The following is a 20,403-nucleotide window of genomic DNA, read 5'->3' on the forward strand; positions in this document are numbered from 1 at the left end:
TTATATTCTGTATACCCACCCACCCTCTTGTCTTTCTATGTAGTCAGACTCTTGGCTAATAACTACACATTTCTCTTTCTCTCTCAATCGCTTTTTCTTTTTGCATTTACTGTGCTTTCTATCTATCTCTCTTTCTATCTATATCTTTCTTTGTTCATTACGCATTCCCATCTTTGACATATACATACTCGTTGATTATCTTTCAAAAATAAAATAAATTACATTAAAAATACATCAAAAAAAATACCATTGTAGTACACTAATTTTGGTTTAGATATACCGCTATCTATAAACGCTAGTGTGTGTATATATATATGTGTGTGTGTGTGTTGTGTTTGAATGCCTTTATTGATTGTCTTTTTTTTTATTATTATTATAGGTTTCTTTTTCTGTATTTTTTCTTTTTTAAATATATAAAAAAATTGTGTTTGACCATGCGTTTAATCAGTTCCAAAGTATCTAAACAGTATTTGGTTAGTCTCCAGATAAGAAAATTTAAAATAGCAGTGATTTGTTCTTACCTGCAGCCAAAATCACCGCAGCCAGGGACAATATACTTTGCTGCATCAAGTCCAGCATCAACCTCACCAACAACAATCTTGATCTTGGGGAACTGTTCAATGAAAGAAGCAATACCCTCTGGGGAAGCAATCAAGTTCAAGAAGATAATACGCTCTTCCTTAACGTTGTTGTCCAACAAGACCTTGACAGCCTGGATAGCAGAACCACCAGTAGCTAGAAACATGTATATAATTTTTTATTCTCGGTGTAAGTATTTGTGCCAATGTTTCCATCCACCTCTATATATATATATATATATATATATCCTTCCTTCTGTAGGATCAATTAGCTTACCGAGCATAGGGTCCAACAACAAGACATAGCGGGAGGCAATATCCTTGGGGAGCTTAGCGTAGTAAAGCTACAGACGCACACGCACGCACACACGCAATTTGTATATAGGTCGCGTCAATAATGTGTGTTGCCATAGTAATTAATACTTCATACCTTGGGCTGGTGGGTCTCTTCATCACGCTGGATGAGGATCTTACCGATTCTCACGCTCCTGATCACCAGATTTAGTTGCTGTGTTGATTGACACGTACACGCATAATAATAGCAATAAAGGGGAGTTAACCCAATAAAAAAAACTTACCGGCAACATTCTCTCAAACCCTGCTCCATGGCTTCACCAGCGCGCATAATGGAAACACCACAGATACGACCTTCGAAGGAAAGACCGCTGTACTTGGATCCAGTGGGTGTCTCAATAGCCTTGTTGATAACGGGAAGGTGGTTGAGTCCTAAGGTCGAAGTTTATTTTAATTGAATAAGCGCGTTCGGATATGGATATGGACGTGGATATGGACGTGGATGTGGACTTGGAATCAAATGTGGGTGTACATGGTTTTGGCTTTTTCATTGTACGCTTAGCTTACCTTCTTCGACAAGAAGACGAATGATACGGTCAGCATAGAAAATGAAGTCGCCTCTCTGGGTTTCCTTTGAGCGGACAATGGTCATAAGTCCCTTGAGCTGGGAGGTCTGGTGAAGGAGTTGGACCTGGGATGGAAGCTTGTAACCGGAAGACATTGTAAAAAAAATTAAGAAAGAAAGAGAAAGAGACAAGCGTTTGCTTACAGGTACAATTTGTTCGTTATTTTACAAGAAAAAAATAGCACACCAAGTCACAAGTATAATCACCGCCCTGACCAGATCAAGTAAGAAGGTCCAGGGCCTATATTTTGTCGTTATCAGGTGAGACTTGCTTCATTTTTTTTTATACTTCAAGGAAGCTTCTCTTATACCATCGACTGTTATTTTAAACAAGCAAAAAAATTATATAGAAAAAAAATAAACAACTTGATGTGCGTCAATAGCCTATCTTATCGTTTCGTGAGACATTGAATCCAGTAATCCTCCTATTGGGTAAAGTCGTGCAATGCATCGGAGTAAACAAACGTGACTACAATCCTCTGCTTTTGATAGCTTGCCCTTCATTTCACTCACTCATTTACTCACTCCACCCAACCTCACCAAGCTCACCAGATACAACTGCATAGTATGCTCGTCAAAGATTTACCACTAGAGCAACGACAAGCACTCGAGGTTACACACAATTTTTGTTTGCAAGAAATATACTTATAAACTTTATTTTTATATACTCTTGGGGGATAATTTTCTACAGGACTTGACTAATGACATTAGCAATGTCTTCAAGTCAATCTCGACAGATTACCTTGAGCAATGGCGCATTGATTGCGAGCGTGGCCCACTAACCGACTGCCCCGAGAGTGTGAAGCAGGTCAGTGCGTACATAATATATAAAAAAGAAATGCCAATTGTTGTACTAAGACGACTGCATAGGTTGAACAAGGGTCCAAGGCCATTGGTCTTGATCACCTTTCAAAGTATATTCATGTGGAGCCCGACTACTATGACTGGGAATTGCAGCAGCGCGCGTAAAGTATTAAATCCCACATGTATATTTAAATATATACAAACGTATGCACACACGCATGTGTGTGTGTGTGTGTGTGTGTGTGTGCATATGGGGATAACGATCCTTGGGCTGAACACCCGATCCATTTGTTTAGGTTTAGAGTTCAGGCACCTTCTCGCGAACACATGTGCAAAAGTGTGGTCCTAGAAAATACACGCTGTACCCATAGTTCCATTGAAGGTAAAGTAGTCAATTTTTTTAAAGAAAAGCTACCAAAGAAATAATTATTAAAACCCGGAATATACGCCAATAGATCGGGATAACTCTCGTTACTACTGTGTCATTACTCAGGTACTAATAAAAAAAATTAAAAATGAAAAATGAAAAATGATATATAGGTAGATAAAAGAAGTGCTTTATTAATGGGTGTCTTACATACCCCATTTAAACCCACGTACACACACATGCGAATATTAATAATTGCTATGAATAATTATCTAGTATGTCAAACCTGTCAACACTCAGAAACTACTCAATTTTGTAAGAGATTTGAAAAATAGAGAAATCAGTAAGAAGTATTACAATTTTCGTCTGGCCGACTCAGAGGTAAAATAAATAAATAAACTGGTATTGACAAAAAAAAATCAAAATCTTATGCAAAAAAAATTGTACTTTAGAAATCACTTGAGCTGACTGGTTACAAATCAGGAGGAGTATGCCCTGTTGGTAAGTTCATTGATTAACTCAATCAGTCATTAGAATGTATATAAAATTGATATTGGTATTAATAATCGATTAATACAGGCATGACTCAACCTGTTCCTATAATTATTGCCAAATCTATTCTTGACCTGGAGGTAAAGATATTTTTTATTTATTTATTTATTTAAAGAAGAGTAGCAATAATGACTTTTGACTAAAAAACAACTCCTTGCTTAATCTTAAAAAGCCTCCTGTGATTTACTTGGGTGCCGGTCACATTGACTGGAAATTGGGTGTCCCTGTAAAGGACTTTATCGAAGCCTCTGGCTGTTTTGTTGCAGATTTGGATTAAATGAAGAACATAGTGAATATTTAGAGTAATGTAGATATATAGATATATAGATATATATTAATAGATTGTATCTTGCTGACAAATTTAAAAGTTTGCATAATATTTTGATAAAGAGCATTATTTAGAGATTAAATAATAATATAGCTTCTGATATTTATATGTGTGTTTGTGTGTGTGTTTCAATTTAAAGCAACACAGGGAGGTTTTACAGAAAATTCCCAGTTTATGGAATAAGGATCAGCTGAACTTATTAAGTTTTTTAAAGTCATTCATCCAATAAGCATTCTCTATTTTGTTACTTGGTTACACACACTTTGTATTAAGCAAAATAAGACCAAAAAATAAATAACCAGCTTGAATGTATTACAAATACGAATCTACATATTAATAATTCATTCTACCTTCTAAAAGCAATAGCAATCAATAGTACAAATTGGGTATGCGTATTTGCGTCCGTTTCTTATTAGACCTTGATGATCTTATTAAAGAAGTTTCCAGTGAGTTGAATAGCTTGAGTTGCTCTCTTTTTAACAATTTCATCGGACCAGTCAGCACGAGAAGCAGCAAAACCGTGGTGAACATCATCAAAGCGGTAGTGCTCGCAGAGATCACCAAAAGGCTTCTTGGCAAGGACAGCCATGTACTCAGTCATGTCCTTTTCATCCTTACTGGGAATTGCCAAGATAGGAGCATTGGCCTTTTCGGCATCTTTGACATCGATAAACGAAGGGTGAATCATGCTTGCAGCAGCAAAGAAGGAATCAACAGCAGTGATTTGGACAGCAATCTAAACAAAGGGAATTCATATATAATGTTTAATTTGGTTGAATATTTACATTCGCTATATACTATCTTTTCTTTTTTGTTATTTAAAGAAGCGTACCTTTGCACCCCAGCAGAATCCGACTAATCCAGCAGCAACAACACCCTCGTTCTGGAGTTTGGCCTTAACGCGCTCAATGAGAGGGTAGATAACCTCGAAAGAGCCAAGCTTACCAATCCAGTTCAGCAGTTTTGAAACATCGCCCATATCCTCATACTTGTAGGGCTTTCCATAGAAGAGATCAGGCATGATAATCTTGTAACCACAGAAATTGGCAAGAACGTCACAAAACTGCTTTGTGTTGGGATAGAAACCAAAGATATCATAGATGACAACGATGGCTTTCTTGGCATCCTTGGATCCAACAGTGTAGACGGTCAAGTCACCAAGAGTCTCAATAGAGCCAATTGGCTGGTAGTCGGACTGGACAGGAGGGATGGTGCAGCAGGCGCGTGTAAAAGACATGTTATATTGATAAGCAAAGGGATGGTTATCTTCCAAACCAATGTTTTATACCAATTTTTTTCCAGTTATGACGTAACAAATATCAATTTCAAGGTAACATAAATTACACCGCAAAGGAGCAATATGTAACCAGATGAACAAGTTTGAAATGTATACTTTTCTTTAAAAAAATGCCCCAAATAATTTGCTTAATAATGCATTTGAAAAAATCTGTAGTGAGTAAATGTTGTATTTTTGTATAAGTAGTCGATGTGTGGAATTAACAGTGCGGAAATGAGGTTGACCGATTTCCTTACTGTAAGCTAATTCTGTGACTATTTAATTATTTTTTTCTTTTTTTTGGGGGGAAGGAAAGAGGGAATATTTTTCTTTCTTTGTTTTTACTGTATTTCTATTTTAATAATAAACACCATAATTGAAACGTTTCAATTTAGCTGTCAAGATGTGACAGTACGCAGGATTCTTGGCTGTGTAATATGTCCATGATAAGCATAGAATACACAGAAAAAATAAAAGAGATGTGGTGTTTTGTTTAAGCGTGCTTGTGAGTTTGTTTCAATTACATACTTGAGTATTAGACTTTTGAGATGGTAATTAAGGTATCTTTAGATAATTTGAGTTGAGCTACTTACTGTATTTATTCCATTTGTTGAAGATCTCTTATGTGCTTTGTTTTGAATTTTAATCTTAAGCCTATCTATATTTATATACAAAAGATCACCTTTTTGTTAACAAAAGTATAGAGACCAACCAGAGAGCCTTTTATATTATATAATTGTGAAGAGGAGCTTGAATCGTTTAATGTGCGTATAGAATTAAGAAAAAAGAAGGGAAAAAAAAGCATACTTGCCCTATTTTTGGCTTGGAAGGGGGACTATGCCGGATCTTACGAATTAAGGGCATCTTGTCTTTGGAGCAAATTTTTTTTCTTCTTCTTATAATTCTCATTATTATTTTATTTCCTCAAACCCCTTGTTTTCTTAATATTCTCTCTTTCTCTTATCAACAGCAGTAAACTTGATCTTTTACTATCTTTCATTTTAAAAAATACCCTTCATTATGTTTGACAGGTCGGATTCAAAGCCGGAATACAGCCAACCACCTGCACTCAAACATATGAAAAGGGTCGTGAGATCAATCCAATACTTAACACACTGGGATTCCAAAAGATCAAGCACGCGTCGGTATCATATACAAAAGCGAGCTCCTCAAGAACCTAGTGATGACAACAGCGAAACCCCAACCACCGAACCTGAGCCTAACGCAGAAGACACTCCCTCTGCCAACCCAACGAAGCCAGAAACAACTGCAGCCGCCGAGACATCTTCTAGTCCACCCAGAACTACCGAGGCCTTCCCTGAAACAACAGAACGCACATCATCCGTAGAAACTCAGGAACCCTCATCTACTGAAGCTCCTTCAAGAACTTCCCCGGCCGAGTCTTCTACACCTACGGAGACCCCAGAACCCACGTCTTCGGAATCTCCCGCTAGAACAACACCTGCAGAAACATCAGAGCCCACGGAGTCTTCCGCACCTAGTCCCTCGGAATCACCCGCACAGACATCTCCTGCAGAGACACCAACACCAACTGAATCTGCTGAACCTACACCATCAGAGTCTCCCGCAGAGACATCTCCAGCAAAGACATCTCCAGCAGAGACATCTCCAGCAGAGACATCTCCAGCAGAGACATCTCCAGCAGAGACATCTCCAGCAGAGACACCAACTCCAACTGAATCTGCTGAACCTACGCCATCAGAATCTCCCGTAAAGACATCATCCGCACAGACATCTCCTGCAGAGACATCTCCAGCACAGACACCAACACCAACTGAATCGGCTGAACCTACGCCATCAGAATCTCCCGCAGAGACATCATCCGCACAAACATCTCCTGCAGAGACGCCGACACCTACTGAATCTGCTGAACCTACACCATCAGAATCTCTATCAGAGACATCTTCCGCACAAACATCTCCTGCAGAGACGCCGACACCTACCGAATCTGCCGAGCTTACACCATCAGAGTCTCCAGCACAGACATCGCCCGCAGAAACATCAACTCCAACTGAATCTGCTGAACCTACACCATCAAAATCTCTATCAGAGACTGGAACACCTACTGAATCTTCTGGACCTACACTATCAGAGTCTCCATCACAAATATCTCCTGAAGAGACGGTGACCCCTACTTCAGTAGTGCTTTCTGCCACAATTACGCCTGCCCCAGAAAGGTCGGTGCCTGTTTTAAAGCGATATTTTGGTATTCTATTTTATTTATATGTTCCATTGACTGACCTTGTTGAATCTATTTTTATCATCTTAATTGGTCGCGAAAACATTTATTTTTTACTCTCTTCCCTTTCTTGACACAATCAACATCCTATGTGAATCACCTGTACGGATGTCTAACTTTGTGCTTGGAAAAATACCCAAAAAAAACCTAACTCAAATCCTTAATCGTGCGAACTAATTTGACTGTTGCTGGTATCTTCTTGTGCGGAATCTACATTGGTCTTTACCAATTTGACCTGGCTAACTTTGCTTTTGTCCTCCACTAATTCTATTTCCGCTTCTGACACACCCGTACTTTTCGATTCTAAATTCCAAAATTTTCCCTCTTTTTCTTCAACCTTGATATGTGGTGTTTTTTTTCTTGATATTCCTTTTCATCTACCTTTCTTTCACTCACTCACTCTCTCTTTAAATTTATTACTGTGCTGCTAATATTTGCTCTTTTTTTTACTCCATTATAATATACCCTTCTTAATTTCATATTTAATTTCTTAATTTATATTTATCATCATTATGGAAAATCCAACCTCCTCGCTTGAACCAACCAGTTCGGCTCCAACTAGCTCGGAATCCGTCGAATCTAATACACCCACATCTGTTGAACCTGTGTCCTCCAGTGCGACAGAGCCGCCTTCAAATAGCGAGTCAGTGTCCTCGAGTGCTCCAGAACCTACCGCGACTCCCACAGACTCATCAACATCAAATGCACAAACCACCGAGCCAGTATCCGAAACTTCATTGGGTCCTACTTCAAGCGTGGCTGAGCCAACATCTAGTGAAGCAGTCATTGTACCTACCGCAAGTACATCTGAGGCGGCTTCAACTGAGGCTGAGACCACCACAAACGCTGCAGACTCAACGAGCCCAGAATCAATTACTGCTACAAACACACTAGAACCAACATCCAATGTAGCAGAACCAACATCTAGTCCTGTAGAGCCAACATCTAGCATTGCAGAGCCAACGTCTGTTCCTGTAGATCAGACATCCAGTGCTGCAGAACCAACGTCTGCTCCTATAGAACCAACATCCAGCATTGCAGAGCCAACGTCTGTTCCTGTAGATCAGACATCCAGTGCTGCAGAACCAACGTCTGCTCCTATAGAACCAACATCCAGCGCTGCAGAACCGACATCTATTCCTGTAGAACCAACGTCTGCTCCTATAGAACCAACATCCAGCGCTGCAGAACCGACATCTGTTTCTATAGAGCCAACATCCAGCGCTGCAGAACCAACATCTGTTCCTATAGAGCCAACATCTAGTACAATTGATCCTACTTCTAGTGATGCTATAGTGCCAAGTTCAAGTGCCCCAGAGCCAACATCTAGTGCGATTGAAACTACCACAGATGCGGTAGAGCCCACAAGTTCAATAATAGAAACCACGCCTATTGAACCTTCTTCTACACCCTCGGTCGAACCCACCACTGAGCCTCCAAATACTACCCAAACACCTGTGCCATCAACCACTCCTGAACCAACCCCGACCCCAACCCCAACTCAAACAACACCACAACCTACAACCTCTCCTACCAAGACAACTGCCGAAAACACACCTGATACGACTTCCTTTGTGATACCTACTAACTCGCATCAAGTATGGGTGACTTCCACTACCAATATCGAAACAGTAACTGAGGTCGTAATTAATGGTGTTACCGTCGTCGTGACAACTGTCATTCCAAAAGCGTAAGTTGTATTCTTTTATTGTATTATTAGGACTAATCTAGAAATAACAACACAGTCTTATTTGCTGATATTGATAAGATGTATATCTAAAACAAATCTCTTGTTTTTTTAATAGTACACTCGTGCCTTCACTAGCAGCCGGTGGAGCATCGTCATCAGATGGTAGTAGTGGTGTGTCTGCTGGTACAATTGCTGGTAGTGTAGTTGGAGGTGTAGCTGGTTTGGCGTTAATAGTGATTGGTGCTGTACTACTGCGTAAACAGCACAAGAAGAAAGAAGTGCTCCGTCGAGAACAGAGTCAATTGGATAACGAAGAATTCTATGCTGATCCATATAATACATCTGCAGACTGGTCAAACCGATATCATTCAGATGGATTCCTCGGAAGCCAACCAAGCAATACACCTTCCTCCAATCCACCAGAAGAATTAGATGAGTATGGTCATCGTAAGACCCAGTCATGGTGGAATGGTCTTTCCCAGCGTTTACGAGGCAACTAAAGCAGAATATAATAACTATAATTATAATACGGAGTATATTATTATTTCATGCTTTTCCAAAAATAATACGAAAATTTATTAATAAAAAAGTACAGTATAGGCAGGTCTGTGAGACCGTATATATATATATATTTATGAACGGAGATTAACCGTTCAAAAAAAAACAAGCTGCTCTTAAAGAACCATGAACAAAATATATAAATTGTTGGAGGATTTATACTTCTATTTAATATGATCTCTAACATTGTATATTATAATACAAAATAGTATTTTCCCACTTTTAATCCTAAGCTAATTCTGAAATAAATTATACAAAATATAGAAATATGTAAATCTTGAACGGGATCTTATAAAGGCGTAGCTATTCTCTAAGGGGTATTCAATAATAAATGTAGATACGATTTGAAAATATTTGCTAGTCAATAGCATTGAATATCCCTAAAGTTTGCAATTTTTGCACTTTTATCAAATACAAATATCACTTGACAATTTTTATCTATAGTACAATCGATATATATCTACAGTGAAATTCACTATAAATATTAGTTTTTCCAAAATCATTTCAATATTCTAAACCCCAAAAGCTGTAGTATATTTTCGTATTGTACTCGATCATTGACCAATTTATAAAATCATGAGATAAGAAAGAAAAAGAATATATATAAAATAAAATAAAAGAACAATACAAAGGGCTTTTGTTTAAGGATTATATTCCACGGTTTTTTTTGGGAGGGACTTTTCAGTAGAGTTAACAAGCAAAAATTGTATATTCCTTTTACCTTTCTATAAGCTGAATATGTTGTTAGACTCTTTTTGGATCAGTACTTGGTAGTTCTTCAATTTATGTATCTTTCTTCGTTACCATCCCAAACTTAAAATAATATATGCTTTGCGAACATGAATATTTTATTTTAGAATAATTCTTTCTTCTAAAGTTGAGCTCTATCTTTATGGAGCTGGACAGCCATATCTGTAATGTTCTATTATATTTAGATCATCTCGAATACAAATCAGCGTTAAAAGAACCAATCATAGGTTTATTATTAAACATTAAGGTTAAAGAATAAGACATCTGCTTTAAAGACTCGGCTTATTTTAATCAAAAATGTATATAATGCAAATACGTGTATACAAATAGAAGTTTTGGATTTTATAAATACTACATCTAAATTAAGTTGACTTTAATTCTCATACAAAGTGAAGAAGAAGAAAAAACACTAGACTTTTATTATTTAATATATATATATATTCTACAAGATTGGTTTATTGTGTTAATGTCTTTGAGGGAGGAGCAATCTTGCCGTATATACGCCAGATATCTTCAGGATCGGAAATTGTCTTTTGGAAGACGATATATTCCTGTACAGTGTGGATCTTCTCAGGATCACCTCCAATCAAACGGTTCTTCTTATCAAATACAGCCATAGACTAATCCACAAACATCACAGTCAGCATATCGATGTTTAGCATATATTCATGTATTACCTGTTTAGTGACCATCTTTACTGTCACTTGCCCAACAGCAAAACCATGTTTGCTCATACCAGTAGTACCAACACATCGGACACAAACGATCTTTGGTGCCTCAGCATCACCGTGGTATTTCCACTCCCAACGTGCATTACCACGCTGCTTAAGCTGATTCTTCAAGTTCTGTATTCATATAAAAGCCAATATTCGTTTAGTACGTCCATCGAATAAAGGGCCACACACACACACACACATATATATATATATATATATATATTTATAAACATACAGAGTACATCGAATCCAAGCAGACTTCCTCAAGAACAGTACGATCACCTCTATTATTACCAAATATCTTAGAAATGTTCCATTATCCAATTCCACAAATTACCTTGCAAAGGCATCGTTCATATCCTTATAAGTCTCCTCAGCAACAGCCAAAAATTGTGCAGAGTTCCACTTGTCAAACTGGGACTTGTACTTAATCAAACCTACACTGTATCACATTTTTTTGGTGGTCCCTTATCAGACAATAAAATTCACAACAATTGTAACCGTGCCTTTATTGTATTGTATCTTATTTTACCTGAGCAAATTCTGTGCGTTATTCATCAAGTTACGCCACTTGGTAAGACGCCAGTTCTTAAAGTCAGTGATAGGTGGTGCGGTATCAGAAGGAATGTAGTTGGCTAACGAAACGTAATACGAATATGTACACAGCACATAGGAAGAATAGGAATAACAGAAGTAATAGAAGTAATAATAAAGGCAATTCACTATAAGTCTCAATTCTCGCTCAGTTTATATATTGTTTCTTCTCTACCAAAGACGCCATGGTCGCGCATGAGGACAAGCTTTCCAGGAGCGTCCCTGGTGGCATATGTACGGATGCTCAAAAGTGCCGACTTGGCGACCACAGAACCGATGGGCTGCTGGGTCTGGCTTGCCCAGAAACCAGTCGATTGGCGGGCCAAGGTTGCGAATCTGAGGCTACGTAAATTAGATGCCATGCTTAAAGCTTATTATACACACAAAAAATAAAACTAAAAAAAAATAGAGTATAATAGGTTTCTCCAGGTTTAGGGGAAGGGTTCCTTCCCCGGGATCCAGTCACATCCCCTGTCCCTGTATAGCATTGAGTGGCTTGGAAGAGCTCACGTGCCTTGAGCACAATGCGTGAGTTCGCGGGAAAACCTCAAGCTCTTGAAGAGAACGCCATGTTTAAAAAGGGAACTCGCATAAAGAACATTCGTCGCAAGATAGAAACCAGCGACGATGAAAGCCAAGATAAAACCAACAGTACGAAACTATATCATCACATTATTACATAAATATCTGAATGGTTTACCCTAGTTGAGACCGAAGTAAAGCAAACCATCACAAAGAGTTTGGTTGAAAAGAAAAAGAAGAAAGAATCTAAGAAATCACTCGGCCTGAGTTTTGAAGATGAGGCAAGCACAGAATCTTAATGAAAATTACGAAGACAACGACGAAAAATAAACGCCAAATTGACCCTGAGCGCATAATTTTAATAGGAAGAAGAAGAAAGTACATTCCAAATTAAAAAGAGTAAAGCCAGTCGACGGTTAGCTACCGGACGCACATTACCAACATTAGAGTGAGTGAGGCTTTGCTGCGAAGAGCATATATTTTTGAATTTTGCTGATTATTTTAAAAGTTCCACCGAAAAATCCAATGAAGATACCACATCATCAGCATCGTACACTGCAGAATTACTTGAATCGCTTCGTGCAAACACACCAAGCATGCCTGCAAATTTAAAGAATTCGACCATGACCGACGATGAAGCTCTATTGGCAGAAAAGTTTCCTACACTGATGAATGCTCAGATTGGATCTACAGGAATACCTGATGCTAATGCTATTCATGCTGCAAAAAAGAAGCGTGAATTGTTACGTAAAGGTGTTCACATTGTGGATCAAGAAGATGACTTTATTTCTCTGGACAGTGTAAGTTATGGGAGTAAATGTCATGTGCCGTGGAGAATTCAATTGACTTATTTGGAATTTTACCTCAGGCAACAGAAAACTCACGCTTAATACGTGAAGAAGATGAAATTGGGGATGATGGTGGCGCAGGTAATTTACCCATAGACACATAAAATGAAGGATATGATGATTTATTATTAGAAACTAGAGTATGAGAGATATGTTGGCGAAGACCTCTCCTTGAACAAGTCTACTGCAAAAAAACAGGCAAAGGAACGTAGGGATGGCGTAAGAGAGATGATTGAAGTTGCTCAGGAAGATGATGAAGATGAAGACGACTTGGCACGATGGGAGAAGGATATGATAAAGAACGGAGGAGTGCGATCCCAGTATAATCATGCCGAAAAGGATCCTTTCAAAACACCCCTAGATTATAAATCTGCTCAGAGTAAGCCAAGGAGACGATTAGATCAAATCCTTAATTCTAACAGCTAAGTTTTATAGTTCCGTTGGAAACTACTCTGCCAAGTATGGCGGATGTCATGCTTAGACTTGATGTGACATCTAGCCAATTGACCCACTCTCTCGATGAAGAAGGCACTCAGATCAAAAACGCTGAGAAGAATCTGAAGAATGCTAATGCATCTACAGAAGACCTTGATAAAGAGATCGAACGTTCCAGCAAACGATACAACTACTTCCAGGAACTTATGGGTTATGTGAATGATCTTGGTGAGATGTTGGATACAAAGGTAAGAACATACAAATGGATTTGTTTTTCTTTGGTAATAAATCAAGTATACACAATTTACTCATTTAACTAGTTCCCTGAATTGACTAAACTGGAGGAGGAAGCCCATGCTCTGTTCTTCACAAAGTACGAAGTAGTTACTGAACGACGATGGGAGGATGATTTGGATGATCTCTCTTTGTTTGCTATTCTCCCCCAAATGGAAGAAGTTGAAAGCGAACAAGTTGATGAATTTGGTCGGGTGATTGAGGTAAAATCCTCTGAAAGCTCTCGCCAACGAAGAAGAGAAGAACGTGCAGCACGGATACGAAAGAGAGATATGGAAGATGAGGATGTGGCTATGTGGACCGATGATGATATGCAAGAAGAATGGGTGTTGCAAAAAGAAGACAGGCTAGGTATTTCACTTATCGCGAGCTTGACATGTGTATATCCTAACATTGCTTATTTCTCTTTCTCTTTAAACAGAGACAATTCGGACGCAGAAGATAGCTGATCTCCTTTCTGATGTGAGCGATGATTTCAAGCCATTGCGTTCAGTGATGGATCGATTTGGGGCTTGGAAGACAGAGTTCTATGATGACTATCAAAAGGCATTTGGCAGTTTGAGTTTGCCAGGTGCATTTGAGTTCTATGTGCGATGCGAGCTCGTGTCATGGGATCCCTTTGAGGTATGCTATTAAGTCAAGTCATCAAGCCCCCTTTTGTGGGTGAATTAACAATAAGGGGTTTATAGGAAGCAATTGATTTCGATTCAATGAGGTGGCATTCTGTCCTGTCGGACTATGGTGTGATTGAAGGAGAGGATGGACATGAAGATGCAGATGTGGAACTATTGAATAAGGTGGTTGAGAAGGTGTTGATCAAAAGACTAAAGGGACTGTTGGACATTTTGAATCCTGCCTCGACAAGGGAGATGCGCCACGCTGCCCAAGCGTTTGAACAGGTCTCTTACTATGTTGAAAAGAAGGAGAATGCTTATCAGGTAAAGAGAATGTGGTAAAAATAGCGAGACCGACTAAAAAAAATCTTACTTTTTGCCTCCTTTGTTTCCAGGATCTTATTAGTGCAGTGATATCCAGTTTGGAGAGGCAATTAATACGCTATGCAGACTTCATTGAGCGTGTATCACTCAAAACTGATATAGACGAAAAGGCTAAGTTGGCCAAGTCACGGTTCTTCCATCGCCAGTGTAAAGTAAGAAATATGACTACAAGGTTTGACTTAAAGCTAAATCTGATTTTTTAAATAGTATCTCAAGACATTGACCTTCTGGCGTCGATATATCCCCAAAGACACCCTGTCAGTGCTGGGTGACATGGTGATGAACCGAATCCTCGCCCCTTTGTTGCGACCTCGTCTAGATGCCCAAGATAGCCAACTAGAGGCACATGGCTTAGAATTGCTAGCTCGTATTCAACAATAATAACACGCATTTTTACACCTTTTGTTAGCAGAGATAATATAATAATAGCATGTAAAAATAATAATAATAATGGCAAATGTATAAAATTAATTGGCAGGAGCATGTACACAAGTCTTAATTGAATCTATCTTCTTCGCTTGATGCGGGAAGGATGACTCTGAATGGGTCCTGCCAGTCGCTGCAGTTGAGTTAAACCTGGCTTAGCTATAATCTGGATATGCACAGCCGAGTTCGTTCTCTCCTGTGTCTTCAGGTCTTCATCCTATATACACAATACATATCAACCTTCACATCCCCAATTTCTCCCTCGTTTTAACATATTCTATACACTCCTTGGGAATATATAGCTCACCATGTCTTCTGGAACGACGTCATCCACTAGAACCACACTTTCTGTGGTAGGTTTAAGATCCACTTGGTGATTCATAGCTTCCTGAACAGCCAATGCCACTGACAGACAGTTTTTAATTGTTGCTCCCAAAGCATGCAGCGTCACTTTGTTGTTTCTAATTAAGAAATAACAATCATAATTCATGATTGTGTGCATGAATAAATGGAAGTTTTTTTTATATATTTTTATTATCATTATCATTATAATTATTATTTTTTTACCTCTCATTGATCATAAGACGTTTTATTCTTTTGACGATCGCAATTGTCTTACTCTTGTGAGATAGGTAGATGTGAGTAGGATCAGCAGCTGGTCTCTGAGGTGTTCTTTTGTGAATGACACCTAAAGTACAAATCAATCAAGAATGATCTTGCATTGTGTGTGGAATGCTACCTTCTACTTTCTCCCGTTTATGTTTGCTTAATTCTTTCATTAGTTGCAGATAAAAACAAAAGAAAGAAAGAAAACGCGGCTCCGACCATTCCTCTTAGAGATCATGCCATTTCAAACTTCGCTTACATTGACATTAAAGAGAAACAATGACTTTGTGTTTTTATTCTTAATTGTAAAAAAAAATATGTTTATGCCTCAACAGCAGCGGGGGCAGCGGGAGCAGGAGCAGGAGTGAAGTCCTGGACAATGGGCTCCTCAACATCGGTCTCCTCCTTGGGTTCAAGGATAGTGACAATATCGGGAAGAGTGTTCTTGGGTCCATTGCGACCGGTGGGATCACTGTCAAGCATGATCTTGACCTTGATACCGAGGACACCCTGGCGCAACATAACGTGACGGACAGCAGTGGTGATGAAATCACGAGCGGGCTGACCGGAGTGGATCATGAAACCATCGCTGAACTTCATGGCCTTGGCACGGGCAGCACGGAGCTTACCGGAAACAACAACTTCGCAACCCTTGGCGCCAGACTCCATGACGAAGCGGACGACACCGTAACAGGCACGACGGACAGCAAGACCGTTAAGGAGCTTGTACTTGACAGACTCGCACTGGGCAATGGCGCAGAGACCACGGTTCTGGACACGCTCAGCGTAAAGCTCGACAGCGTTCTCAGCGAACTTGAAACGCTTCTGGACGAGGAAGGTCAATTCACGAATGCGACGACCCTTCTCACCAAGAACGTTCTGGGTGTGTGTGGCACGGATGATGATCTCAGTGCGGGCGGGGGTAACGCGGACCTCAACACCAGCGTAACCATCCTCAGCAAGCTCACGGGTGAAGTATTCGTTCAACTCGGCGTAGAAGACACCATCGGCGACCTAAAGGGGAGTAGTGGGTCAAAATGAGGGGTGACTGGAAGGAGAAAAGTATATATGTGTAGTTATATATAAAAGATATGTAGAGGGGCGGAAAGGGGCTTCGTTGTAGTGAAGTATAGATTGACTTACAAACTACAAAGAAAAAATATGTGCGTTAGTTTTTTAGGTGGTCTTCATCCATTAAATCCATCCATCCATCCATCCATCTATGTACCTTTCTCTTCTTGGAGATCTGAGCAGCGGCACCGGCCATATTGAACGCGAGGCAGAAATAAAAGGAAGGGATAGTCCAAGGCGTGGGGGCAGTTGCCTTTTGGACCCCACCCCCTGCCCGCACTTGCTTTTGCCCAACCCTCTCTTTCGCCTTTCTGTCCCGCTGTCACCCCCCTCCCTCCTAATCACAGACGTCTTGTCCAATCAAATTCGAGTATTTTCTCTTCACCCACAAAGGGGAAGATTTGATATAGGGAGCCTTAGATTGGGGGCTAAGAAAACATAATGTTATCCAAGGGGACTTTATTACTTGGAAGAAAGGAAAAAAAAAGTCCTATAAAAGACGGCAGACCTTTTTAGTCTGTTTCTACCATCTCTCTTTTATTATGGTCGACTCATACCACCGCAGCAAAATGTCCCCAAGACTCACCGAAGATAGCCTCAGTACCCGGGAGTATGGTAGCAGTGGGCCCTTGAGCCGTGACCTGCTGCTAACACGCGAGCAGCAGCTGCGAGAGGAAATTGCAAGGCTCAAACTAGAAGAACAAGAACTGCGAGAAAAGGACCACTGGATTAAGCAGAATATCATGGCCGTCAGGGAGAAATTGGCCGCAGAACGACGCATGTAGACAGAAAAATCCCAAAAAAAAGACAATATCCTAAATCCCTCTTTAACTTTCCTCCACCATAACACTCCTCCTTCTCCCCTCCTCATCCTCCTCATAAAGAACAACTCCCTTTTTGTTTATCCTTGTTTTTATCCTTGTTTATAGTGCAGTGTTATGGCTCAGGGCCACCTCATGGACAATTAAAAAAAATCAAGTTTTGCCCTTTCTTTTTTTTTGTTCTTATCCCCCTTTATTTATATCTTTATTCGCCAAGTTGAGGACCCTTGAGCGATGTTCTACCAGCACGCATCATCTCATCAACCAACAAAAGGTTGCTGGCAATTACAGAGCTATAAAATAGTATTAGTATCTCTATTCATAAATAATAATAATAAAATAAAACAAACTCAATATTACCAAGAGTGTAACATGTGGCGGTGAACTCTGTAGTTGCTCCATACACCTTCCAACTTGGGGTCCATGGTCTCGCCTGTCTTGAGATCTACACCAACAATATGTCCCTCCATATGCTCATCCTGAAGAGCGACAATCACATCTTGAGCATCAAAACCAGCATTTTGAGCCAAAACCTTGGGGATGACGAGAAGAGCATCAGCGAATGCTTGTACACCCATCTTTGCTCTACCCTTTACACTCTTTTTGAATTCAACCAAATGTTGTGAAAGAGCAACTTCAAATGCGCCGGCTCCAGCAACTACAGCCTTGTCTTCGATTGCATTCTTTACTGCACGGAGTCCATCACGGACAGCATCGTTGATCTGGGCAATTGTGTGTTGGTTAGGTCCCTTGATGAGGATAGTGACACTGTAAGGATCTTTGACGTCTTCAATGAATGTGAATTTCTCTTCTCCAAGGACCTGCTCATACACAAGTCCAGCATAACCCAGAATCTCAGGCGACAAATCATCAACCGAGTTCTGAGCAACACCACCGCACACTAACTGGAGGCGCTCCATGTTTCTACGTTTGGCACGGCGAAGACCGAGAATGTTGTTCTTGGCAAGGATATCGAGTGAAAGAGGGTCAATACCCTTTTGGTTGATAATAACAAAGCCCTTGTTGGCGTTGACACCAGTGCAGAGAGAGTTCTTGAATTCGACCAACTTGCGCACCTTATCGTCTACATGTTTACGCTCACTCTCGACCAGTTTCTCGCGCTGCTCAGGGGTGGAATAGAAGAAACCAGAATTGATTTCACTCTTCTCATATTCCAGACTCACGTTAAGGGTAAGAATAAAAGCATCTTCAATCTTCTTGGGCATATCAGGGTGGCGGGCACCATGATCCATAACCAGACCACGCACAAGTCGTGACTCACTCTCGGAACGGTGCTGCATTTTCATGATCTCCACCATGTGCAAATCAATTGGCTCTCCTTCACGGTAAATAGCAAGAACAGCATCTACAACAGCCTCGGTCAATGTATCTGCCAACGAACGGTGTACCTTTGTACGCAATGAGGTACGTGCCACAGAAACCAACAATTCACGGTCTACTACAGGCTTAGGGGTCTTAAAGGTTTCAAGGAACTTGAGTGCCTCGTTCTTGGCCGCATCATAACCCTCGGTAATCACTCGAGGATGAAGTCCCTCAGAGATGTATCTCTCAGCCTGTTTCAAAAGCTCTCCGACAAGCAATACGATCGAAGTGGTACCATCACCTGTGATTTCGTCTTGTGCAGTGGCGGCCTTGGCAATCATAGCAGCAGTAGGGTGTTGGATTTGCTGCAGATCATCAAAGTCATCATTAGCTCTTAATTCCATAATTCTTCTCTTCATCCAATGTTATTTATTTTTACCATCTCGGTCAACAAAACCTTTCCATCTTTGGTCAATTTGATGGAGCCTGCACCATCGACCAACCTAAGATGCATATTATGATCAGTTTATTATCGGTGTGTACATGACATCATCAGAAAGATTGTATTACATTTTAATGGTACCGCGAGGGCCAAGGTTAGAGCGTAAGACTTCCTGGAGGCCAATAGCAGCGGTGATGTTCAATTGGAGAGCTTGACCGCGTCGGGCAACATCCGAGTTGGGGTTAATCAATTTCAGGGCAGACGAAGCCCTAAAGCAATCACGCGTGTCTTTGTTTAGATATTTAATTCGAGTTAAATGTAAATTATCTTACATTTAGATGCAATACTTGTTTATGATGGGAAGGAAGGAGTGGGAGAACAAGTGTCAAGCTGTCAAGGGCTCAAGATGGAGCCTCGTGGTGGCTGGCGGGTCACCTTTGACCCTCGTTTTACACGTCATCTAGAGGTTCGCTTATGCTTCTCCCCTTCAAACACCGCGCTAAACGTAAAATATCTTTATATAATAATATGAGATAATAGTGATATATGTATATAATAAAATAGGAAATAGATACATATAAAGAATGTATATGAATGTCTAAACGATCTGACAAAGAACCTTGTCAGTTGAATCACAAGTACTTGGGAAAATGCCGATATTGGCTTTAAGAAGAAGACAGCTTGCTCCATCCATGCCATAAGAGTCTCCATTCCATTGGCCAATCAGTACATCTTCATAGCCTATTTTGTGCAAGCTTTCTGAAAGGTTTAAGTAGCCTTCAGACGTAACAGAACCGAAGTTGTCATTTTGACACGCGTTTCTTGCATCCTCGTGGTTGGACCGACCCGTTTCAAGTGTCACAACACGGTACTTGACTCCGTCTACTTCAAACACAGTTTGACCTGGATCCTTACCAACAATGTTGGATATTTTGGATTCTGGACGAGGTAAAGAGTCTATTGATGGATTAGCTGAGGGCTCTGCAGTAGATATTGTTGATGAAACTTGTATAGGTATTGGTGACTGCTTTGATGATGACTTTCGTGAATGAGTTGGTGACGGTTTTGGTGATTGTCGACTTGGAGATTGTTTTGAAGGTGGTCGTGAGTGGGTATCAGCAATATTACTCGGTGGAATTTTTTGCTATCAAAGATTATAAAGACCCATTATGTTATATCTATTGTCATTCACATCAATCAAGAACTTACAGGTCCCCAAAATCCA

The 20,403-nt window shown here is 40.1% G+C and overlaps 7 protein-coding genes across 7 annotated transcripts; 2 read left to right on the forward strand and 5 right to left on the reverse strand.

Moving 5' to 3' along the window:
- Nucleotides 1–326: 326 nt before the first annotated feature.
- PHYBLDRAFT_177616 (hypothetical protein) lies at nucleotides 327–1,593 on the reverse strand (the record flags this gene model as incomplete). The annotated part of the gene is made up of 6 exons (XM_018437906.1): nucleotides 327–459; nucleotides 522–735; nucleotides 856–922; nucleotides 1,009–1,066; nucleotides 1,157–1,304; nucleotides 1,440–1,593. The coding sequence occupies 6 exons, from the start codon at nucleotides 1,591–1,593 to the stop codon at nucleotides 441–443; spliced, it is 660 nt and encodes a 219-aa protein (XP_018290768.1). The 3' UTR covers nucleotides 327–440.
- Nucleotides 1,594–2,064: 471 nt separating this feature from the next.
- On the forward strand, nucleotides 2,065–3,497 carry PHYBLDRAFT_146046 (hypothetical protein; the record flags this gene model as incomplete). Its single annotated transcript, XM_018431586.1, has 9 exons — nucleotides 2,065–2,109; nucleotides 2,189–2,305; nucleotides 2,368–2,462; nucleotides 2,598–2,683; nucleotides 2,757–2,794; nucleotides 2,945–3,049; nucleotides 3,121–3,169; nucleotides 3,248–3,300; nucleotides 3,393–3,497. The coding sequence occupies 9 exons, from the start codon at nucleotides 2,065–2,067 to the stop codon at nucleotides 3,495–3,497; spliced, it is 693 nt and encodes a 230-aa protein (XP_018290769.1).
- Nucleotides 3,498–3,791: 294 nt separating this feature from the next.
- On the reverse strand, nucleotides 3,792–4,785 carry PHYBLDRAFT_177617 (hypothetical protein; the record flags this gene model as incomplete). Its single annotated transcript, XM_018437907.1, has 2 exons — nucleotides 3,792–4,284; nucleotides 4,381–4,785. 2 exons carry the CDS (start codon nucleotides 4,783–4,785, stop codon nucleotides 3,961–3,963), a joined length of 729 nt encoding a protein of 242 aa, XP_018290770.1. The 3' UTR covers nucleotides 3,792–3,960.
- A 5,691-nt stretch (nucleotides 4,786–10,476) lies between these two features.
- Nucleotides 10,477–11,765, reverse strand: PHYBLDRAFT_187153 (hypothetical protein). The gene is made up of 6 exons (XM_018439338.1): nucleotides 11,568–11,765; nucleotides 11,331–11,433; nucleotides 11,136–11,240; nucleotides 11,034–11,082; nucleotides 10,760–10,927; nucleotides 10,477–10,702 (listed from the first exon to the last, which is right to left on the reverse strand). Exons 1-6 carry the CDS (start codon nucleotides 11,752–11,754, stop codon nucleotides 10,538–10,540), a joined length of 777 nt encoding a protein of 258 aa, XP_018290771.1. The 5' UTR covers nucleotides 11,755–11,765; the 3' UTR covers nucleotides 10,477–10,537.
- Nucleotides 11,766–11,954: 189 nt separating this feature from the next.
- PHYBLDRAFT_187154 (hypothetical protein) lies at nucleotides 11,955–15,698 on the forward strand. Its single transcript, XM_018439339.1, has 15 exons — nucleotides 11,955–12,043; nucleotides 12,098–12,195; nucleotides 12,280–12,362; nucleotides 12,423–12,714; nucleotides 12,783–12,843; nucleotides 12,902–13,141; nucleotides 13,198–13,445; nucleotides 13,518–13,842; nucleotides 13,913–14,115; nucleotides 14,181–14,429; nucleotides 14,501–14,641; nucleotides 14,697–15,132; nucleotides 15,223–15,376; nucleotides 15,483–15,603; nucleotides 15,655–15,698. Exons 1-12 carry the CDS (start codon nucleotides 11,962–11,964, stop codon nucleotides 14,868–14,870), a joined length of 2,196 nt encoding a protein of 731 aa, XP_018290772.1. The 5' UTR covers nucleotides 11,955–11,961; the 3' UTR covers nucleotides 14,871–15,132; nucleotides 15,223–15,376; nucleotides 15,483–15,603; nucleotides 15,655–15,698.
- Nucleotides 15,699–15,842: 144 nt separating this feature from the next.
- On the reverse strand, nucleotides 15,843–16,788 carry PHYBLDRAFT_168999 (hypothetical protein; the record flags this gene model as incomplete). Its single annotated transcript, XM_018435990.1, has 3 exons — nucleotides 15,843–16,535; nucleotides 16,665–16,667; nucleotides 16,750–16,788. 3 exons carry the CDS (start codon nucleotides 16,786–16,788, stop codon nucleotides 15,843–15,845), a joined length of 735 nt encoding a protein of 244 aa, XP_018290773.1.
- A 719-nt stretch (nucleotides 16,789–17,507) lies between these two features.
- PHYBLDRAFT_133928 (hypothetical protein) lies at nucleotides 17,508–19,573 on the reverse strand. The gene is made up of 5 exons (XM_018429603.1): nucleotides 19,511–19,573; nucleotides 19,307–19,447; nucleotides 19,176–19,239; nucleotides 17,774–19,101; nucleotides 17,508–17,706 (listed from the first exon to the last, which is right to left on the reverse strand). Coding segments are annotated over exons 1-5 (1,623 nt in total). The 5' UTR covers nucleotides 19,513–19,573; the 3' UTR covers nucleotides 17,508–17,618.
- Between the last annotated feature and the right edge of the window lie 830 nt (nucleotides 19,574–20,403).

The sequence above is a fragment of the Phycomyces blakesleeanus genome (assembly GCF_001638985.1).
Source record: "Phycomyces blakesleeanus NRRL 1555(-) unplaced genomic scaffold PHYBLscaffold_12, whole genome shotgun sequence".
In the NCBI taxonomy this organism is placed as follows: Eukaryota; Fungi; Mucoromycota; class Mucoromycetes; order Mucorales; family Phycomycetaceae; genus Phycomyces; species Phycomyces blakesleeanus.